Here is an 8554-nt window from a genome sequence, read left to right on the forward strand (position 1 = left end):
TGAATGAATCTAATATATATATATTTTTGTTTATAATAGTGGCTGAAACGTGTATATATTTTATTTACTCTTTATAATGAGTAAACTCCACCACTGACGGTCGATTCATATTTACTGTCACATGCAAAATACCGTAATTTACCATAATGCATGTAAATGGTGTTAAATTTGGTAAAGAAAAAAACTATATAAAGAGGTCACTAGTTTTCCTTAGGCATAACCAAAACCCGTTTAAAGTGACTTGTAAGGGGAAGAATGGGGTCTCCAATGGCCTCTTCTTTACTCACTACTCTAATGGCAATACTCTCTCTAAATTTTATATCTCAAATCTCAGCTAACAACTCGGTCCACTCATCTTCACCACCACCACCAAAGTTTCCTTACCATTACTCATATCCACCCCCACCTCCCAAAAAACCCTACAAATATCCATCACCTCCACCACAAATATATAAGTACAAGTCTCCTCCACCACCGCTACCAAAGAAGCCCTACAAATATCCATCACCTCCACCACCAATATATATGTACAAGTCACCTCCGCCACCGATATATAAGTACAAGTCTCTTCCACCACCGCCACCAAAGAAGCCCTACAAATATCCGTCACCTCCACCACCAGTTTACAAGTACAAGTCTCCTCCGTCACCATCACCAAAGAAGACCTACAAATATCCATCACCTCCACCACCAGTTTACAAGTACAAGTCGTCACCCCCACCTTATAAGTACCCATCTCCACAACAACCTCTACAACTATCGCAACAAACTACCAATTACTATTACAAGTCACCACCACCGCCACATAGGAAGCCCTAGAAATACCAATTTCCTCCACCACCACCTAAGAAGCAATACAAGTATAATTCATCTCAACCACCACCGGTCTACAAGTACAAGTCATTTCCTCGCCCTCACCACTACTAAATAGTTAGTAGTATAGCCCTTAGTACATACGGTATGCTTCTTCATATCTATATTATTTATTTTATTTTTTTGACCAAACATATCTATATTATTTTACATCAATCAATTTAATTTAAAAACTATTATAGCCTTCTAAATGGATATGGATGTTCGCATAAATTTTTTTAATTATGGACCATTGAGGTTAACTTTGTTTATGAGGTTATTCATTTCATTATTGGAAAAAAAATTCATTATTATTATGATCATCATCGGCAACCAGTAAAATAACAAAAAATTAACTTCATTTCGGCAATAAAATTTTTGACAACGAAACTCTAGAGAATTTTTATTTTATTACCCTTAAAGTATTGTCCTTACCAACTGAATTCAGCTCACGTGGACAATTCTAGTTATTTCTAATAGTATTAAAGAACATCGTTGTTATTTTCTTTATTAATTTATAGTTTTAAAAAATAGCCGTCGTAGATTAATCTTTAATTTATATATAATTGTTAATTTATTTGTTTATTTATGCATTCAATAATAACTTATTATTATATCACTTCGATGACCAAATAATAATATATTTATGTGTGTACACTTTCGTAGGATCCGAAGAACAGTCGCAAATAAAGTAAAGATGGTGGGTTTTGGAACATTATTTTTTGTTATATTTCACCTTTTTTTTTTATTTGGTTTGTATTTTGTAATATTTTGTTTTGGTATTTGTCATTGTTTGAAGGCACTGTTCTAATATGATGATATATAAATAAATATATGTTGATTTCTGTGATATGTGCAATTATTTCTCTTGTTTTACATAATGAATTTCTAGCATAAAATTTGGTATGTACATATATGTGTAGTGGAACATGGAAAAAAATGAGAAAATGAGATGAAAATGACGTGACTCGTTTTTCCGTCAACATTATTATTTAATATCATTAGTAAACGTTTTAGGGTGACTCTTGAACAGTTCATCGCCAATTCCTTTACAAAATCAGAGGTTGAATGGTGGATTAGTCAAGAGGGACCAATCTAAAAAAAATAGTCAATTGAATATTAAAGTTTGGAAATATTAGCCGATGTTTCTCATAAATGGGTTTGTCTAGCATTTGCAACATTGCACATGTTAAATGAATTAAAAGTGGTAATTTTACATTGAAAAAGAACAATTATTACTTTTTTGTCTTTCTTGACTGGTGTTTTGGAGAAACCGATTAACATGACTTTTAAAAGTATCGGTTCTTCTAAATTTGATGGAGAAAATAGAGTTTAAAGATTTTTTAGTTGATTTTAATAATAAAATGACAAAAAATGTTAGAGATCGATAGTTTGAGGATTGAATTGATTGTTTATAAAATTTAAAACTCTCGTATTCCTTTGTTTTGGCTAAGAACCTCGTGCAAACTCAAGAAATATCAACAATCATTTTTGGTTCAAAACGAATGGAAATTCTTACTTATCCAACGATAAAAAGATGTGTAAAGCTACCCATGTTAGTTAACATCATTTCTTTAATAAAAAAAAAATACTCCCTACATAACCTAAGTAATAACAATGATAGTAAACCTAAATCTAATCTACGAACCAAGCTTAGAAGCACAAAACTACACGCAAAAGATAAAGATATAAGAGAAATAAACACACCAAGAAATGTTTACCCAGTTCGGTCCAACAATGAACCTATTATGTGGAGCGACATTGCTCCACTTCACTGTCAATTAATTCTTTACAAAGTGATACAAAAGAGTTACAAAAAATTAGTTTCAACGAATTCTTCAAGAACAAACCTAATTTATACTCATTTCCCAAACCTAATCCCCATGTAATGAATTATGTATGATGAATAAAGTACTAAAAAAGTTGCCTCATGGTTTGGAAATATGATGCATAGCTAAGTTGCTTGGTGCCGATTCGTATTTATCCTAAGCCATATTTGGAAAGTATTTCACCATTTCAGAATAAAACACTTGCTTGCAATCAATTAGAAGAAAGTTTACAATATAAATCAATAAATCATGTTTTGGGTAGAGTGTCAACTTTTATTTTATTTGGTCCATAGACGAAGTGGTAAGCATGTTGAAACTCACAAATCTGGGAGGTATCGGGTCCCGAACCAGAGTGAAAGTGTTCAACCTAACAATTTCGACATTATACAACATCTATATTTGTACAAGTGTTGCGGCCTATGGATGTTGGCACAAGGTCTACCATACCATGGTGCCATTTTCCTAGACAGTACACTGAATAAGATGTCCTAGAGACACATCTTGGAGGATACAACACATTATTAGCAAATATGCTAAATCCAATCCATTTCATGCCTCGATTGTGACAAATATTGTTTAAGCTTCATATTCAGCTCACCTTTGAAGCTGAAAATAAACTTCAAGTGAAACAGAATACCTAATCTCTGTGATACTATTGACATGCATCACAAGTATAAAACATTGTATAAAGGGAAAAGGGCAACCCGGTGCACTAAAAGCTCCCGCATACGCAGGGTCCGGGAAGGGGTCCCACCATTATTGGTGTATTGTACGCAGCCTTACCCTGTTTTTTACACAAGAGGCTGTTTCCAAGACTTGAACCCGTGACCTTTCAGTCACATGACAACAACTTTACCAGTTGCGCCAAGTATAAAACATTGTATGTAATTACAAAATCCAAATTGATTCCCAATTGATTATTCTGCAAATCCATACATAGCTTTCACTTATCCTTTTAGATACAACAATCAAATTAAGCCATAATGGTCTATCATAAACCAAATTTTGGTCCAATTCATTAATCTCCAAGTTTTTCCTAATAGGTTTTCTTATAGTTTTTCTAGATTGTTCATTAATCTCCAAGTGAGATCGGCTACATCGATCAAATTACACCATAATATTCTAAGTCTTTCACTGATCCCATTATATATTATGCTAAAACGATAAATCTCAAAGGTTAGCATGATTTGCGCTACTCTGGATCCATTGCAAGAAGATAAATTTAAATTTGTGGTTAACTCAGAAGAAAATACACTCAACTGTTCAGACAAAGTAAAGTAACTCTCACAACAAGTACTTGTGGATCAGTCAAGATAAACTCATATAATTACCGTGGTAAATATCTATGTAGAATTCCGCTTATCGGGTGTCGCCATATAAACCATTCCTCTAATAAAAACTCACCTCTATTTTTTTCATGCTTATTCTGGATCAGTTCCAGAGCTCCATCAATCAACACTTTTCTGTAGAAACCTAGAGGAAATGCAATGACTTTACATGACTGAAACTACAATTAACCCTTGCTCAATTGAAGTATACATTTACAAGTAGCAATGGAGGTGTAATTCCATCCAATAGTGGTTAAACCATCAATTCAATAATCGATCGATACATTAACATGTCTACCAAGTACCAACATTGAACCTAAGAAATGTTTGGTTTGAAAACCATAATTCAATCCAAACGGAAAAGCAACTTTTTCTTGCTTTTACTCAAAGCATGATTTTCACTCACAAGGTAGTCAATATGGAAGTGCATATAGGCAGTGTCCTAGACGGTAAAACTGCATTAGATAATCTAGAGTAGAGACACCTCTTAGAGAGCACACAACACATTATCATTTGTGAAATTAAAGGCTAATCGTTGAAATTTCTCTGCACATTGTAGCAGCCTCGAAATCCAATCCACTTCATGCCTCTATCTGAAGTATAGTTGACATACATCACATGTATCATAACATGTAATCACAAAGACCAAATTGATTGCAAGTTTGCAACTTAATTTATCTATAAATACATACAAATATTTCCCTGATCCGTTTATATCATATGCCAAAACTTAATATCATGAGTCATGAGTACACAAGTGATGGATACATAGGATCCACATCCAAATACAAACTTGTGAGCTACTAGTTTAGTCATTTTTCCTTCGGTATTATAAACATCAAACAAACAGGAGATCATTGAATAGCTTATATAAGTCATGTTTTCATTTTAGGATGATGCTATCAACCTATACCATTGTAGGTATTTTAGAATTCCTAGTGAAAAACACAGTTGAAAGGGCAATCTTCAACTTTTGTTTGAGTGATTGAATGTAATTACATGTGTCGGTATATTAGGATTATCAGACACTCAGACACACTGTTTACCTAAAGTGTTGGTGCTACGTAGGACAGCAAACTACAGTCACACAGGGTAGCATAAATTATGCTCCCGCGAATCCATTATGAAGGGGAAAATAAATCAGTTTTGTGGCTAACTTGAAGAAAATGCACTCAACTGTTCATACAAAGTAAAATCTCACAAGTACATGTGGACCAATCATGATTAATTCAAAGGATTACCACGTTAAATTGCTATCTTTCAAAAATCTAAATCGAATTAGGCTTATCAGGTCTACACATATAAACCTTTCTAATCAAAACTTACCTCTATTTTTCCATGTCTGCTTGCTATATTATTTCTGGAACAGTAACAGAGTTCAATCCATCAACAACTTTCTGCAGCAGCCCTCAAGAAAAAGCAATGATAACTTTATAAGACTGAAACTACAAGCAACCCTAGACATCTAAACATGGTTTGATCCAACTGAAAAGCAAGTTTTTTTTCTTTTTGCTTTTAGTTAAAGCATGGTTTTAAAACACTCAAAATCATGTTTAAATATAAGTCGTCCAAATTGTTTTTGTCAAACATATGTTTGTGAAAAACTTCAATTTACAAACCTCCAAATTGAGGTTAGGAAATGCAAGTTGCAATCCAAAATACAACTACAAAATCTAAATATAGCAAGTCATTGTTGATTTGCACACTCCTTCAATATTGCATTGAAAAACCAATGATATTATACATTACAAGATAGTTCACATATAAAAGAGAATGACTGTTATACACTTACAACGTGGATTGTTTTTACATGCTCAACCAATCAAATTACACTATGATGTAACATTGTACTCTTTGTTCCTATGTATCTCCACAAATATCTATATATCTTGTATGCGATTTGATACATGTATAAAACAAATTTCACTTCCATATAAATTATATCCAAAGTAAACATAGCATAAATGATTAAAATTTAAAATACCATAACCAATGTCCAACTATGAATCCATAATTGGAACCCTCAAGGCAATGCATCAAGTCTCCCTTCAAACACAAATCCCCTATAGAGTCCATCACCATTTCCAGGCACATTATCAATCCAACTCCACTCATCTCCCTTCTCTCGACCACGATCCCACAACGCCAACTTCCCAACCCTCTTTGCCGAGAAGCAAACCCTATCACCAGCTCCAAACACCTTAAACTTCCCCGCCTCCTGAAAACACTTAAACATCTCCACCGGCATCCTCCCCGCCTCATCCCACTCCATCATCCCAAGATCAAGCCTCAAAATCAAAATCGTCGAACATGGTGAATTCAACGAAAATGACGACTTCAAACCACCAATCATCAAAATCCTATTCCCAACCCCGCGAACTAACCGCGGCCTCTTTAAAATATCAAAAACATCACCCCATTCCTGCCGCTCTATCCGCGACCACTTACCACTCGTGGTCGCAGAAAAGCAGCACGAAAACAATTTCCATTGGCTCCTCCACGGGGAGCCAACTTCACAAAGCGCGTAAGCCCAGTCCTCAATAAGAACTGGGCTCCGTGGCTTTGACGGTAAATTCGACGAAAATTTCTGCCAGCTAGAAATTTTATCATTGTCATCGGAACTGCCATGGCCAGCAAAATAAAACGCAGCTAATTCAGTTAAAACCATTACTCGGTTAACTGAATCAACTATAACAGAACCATGTCTACACCAAGCAGATCCTAAATGAGGAAGGATCCGGAATTTCCGGGTTAAAGGGTTACAAGCAATAAGTGATTTAGTTGCTTGTGTTTGAGTATGGGCTTGGGCTTGAGAAGAAACTGGGCTGTTGTTAATGGGCTGGGCCCAAAGGTAGATGAGTCCATGAGATGAAGCAACTGGAAGAGGAGAAGAGAAAGGGAGGAAGTTGAGAGGAAAATGAAGCCAATGATTTAGATTTGGATCAAAGAGGTGGATGGTGGAGGAGGGAGGGTAGTGGTTGTGGTGGCGGAGGGCAAGGAGGTTGAGAGGTGGAAGAGTGGTGGAGATGAGGTGGAGGAAGGAAGGTGTGGTGAGGAGATTGTTGAAGAATTTGGAAAGGGAACGGCAGATGATGATTTGTTGGAGAGGTAAGGAAGAGAAGATTTGGTGAAGTGTGTCTTGTGGAAGGTTGTAGATTAAGGGTTCTTCTTGTTCTTGTTGTTGTTGATGTGCCATTTTTGTGTGGTTGTGATTTGGTTTGTGATTGTACTTTGGTTGTGGTGATGAAGTTTGATGGGAGAATGAATGGGTAAGGATGCCTTATTATTATTTATTTTTTAAAATTTCTTTACTTTTTCAAAGTTGTGGAATGTGTATTCTCTTTCTTTTATTTTTGTATGTATTAACTTGTCGAGTTGTCTTTGGATATTTTGATTGAGTCACTCAAGATTTCATTTTGGTGTAAACTACTCTCACCATTTCAAAATACATATCTAATTTTTATGATGCGCGCTATTCACTGGACTTATTTTGATCATACTTTTTAACTAATGTATAAATATAAATATTAGCATGTAAGATATTGTTTGATTTGTCTCGATAAATATTTTCAAAATATTAAATTTTTATAATTTTTTACTTTAGATAATTAAAGATATTAACGATCAAAATTGTGTATTGGCATGTGTGAAGTGGTTGACTTGGACATGTATTTTAAAACGGATGGAGTATTAAATTGGTTTTGTAATGCGCTCTCAAATTAGTTTCTAACTCTATGTATGTTTTAAACTATTTATTTTTTGAGAAATGCTAAAGAGTGTTTTGGGGCATTAGTTAAGATGATAAAAATAGAAACATTGTATTGAGAAATGATTAAAAGTGAAGAATTTAACTTTTTGAAAGTAAAAACATTGTTGAATTCAATGTAAATATACTATTTTTGGTTTCCTTAACCATTGTCCTGAGGGCACCGGTTAGCAAGAACTTTTTTTTGTTTTTGTTAAATGTTTTTTAATTGGGTCTCTGTTTTTATCACATGTTAAAAACTAGTTTGAGAATGACCTACAAAAACACGAAGTAAATTTGTGGTTTACTCTTTTGTTTTGCTTAAAGAGAAATGTTAATGAGTGTCATCGGAGCACTTTTTAAAGATTTTAAATAGTAATGTTTTATGAAATTTTGTGAAATTAGTGTATTGAAAATTGAAAATATTTAACATTTTAAAAGAATAATTTTTTATTTTAAAATTATTAAAGAGTGTCCCACAAGAGCCATTTTTTAATTGCGTTTACTCTTTTGTCCCTTGTTTTGGTTTAGGCGTGGGGGAGGAGTGGGGGATATGTCATTGATGAAATGGTCCCATACTCAATACAAAGAGGGGGAAGAGAGATACTAGAGTTGAAAAGTATCAAACTCACAGGATTAACACTAGTTAATTACTTAGTTATTATTGTAAGATAGTTAGTTAGTGTTAGTTAGTTATACTAGTTTACTATTTGCTGAGCTGCACAGATAGTTAGTTGGTTTATATCTAACTACCTCTTGTATTAAAGGAAACTCTTGTACACTTTTTGATTAATTCGTTC

At 34.1% G+C, this 8554-nt stretch overlaps 1 protein-coding gene and 1 long non-coding RNA gene across 2 annotated transcripts; one reads left to right on the forward strand and one right to left on the reverse strand.

The window, feature by feature from the left end:
• The first annotated feature begins 209 nt into the window (after positions 1-209).
• On the forward strand, positions 210-1711 carry LOC25496076 (uncharacterized). The gene is made up of 2 exons (XR_003013070.2): positions 210-958; positions 1519-1711. It is a non-coding gene; the product is annotated as an uncharacterized lncRNA (long non-coding RNA).
• Positions 1712-5702: 3991 nt separating this feature from the next.
• Positions 5703-7319, reverse strand: LOC25496077 (SKP1-interacting partner 15). The gene has a single exon (XM_013596348.3). It carries the CDS (start codon positions 7203-7205, stop codon positions 6033-6035), a length of 1173 nt encoding a protein of 390 aa, XP_013451802.1. The 5' UTR covers positions 7206-7319; the 3' UTR covers positions 5703-6032.
• Positions 7320-8554: the final 1235 nt, after the last annotated feature.

Source organism: Medicago truncatula, chromosome 6, assembly GCF_003473485.1.
Source record: "Medicago truncatula cultivar Jemalong A17 chromosome 6, MtrunA17r5.0-ANR, whole genome shotgun sequence".
Classification (NCBI taxonomy): domain Eukaryota; kingdom Viridiplantae; phylum Streptophyta; class Magnoliopsida; order Fabales; family Fabaceae; genus Medicago; species Medicago truncatula.

Coding starts and splice junctions, on each gene's coding strand:
- LOC25496077 (XM_013596348.3), bottom strand. CDS start 7,205: ATGGCACATCAACAACAACAAGAACAAGAAGAACCCTTAATCTACAAC.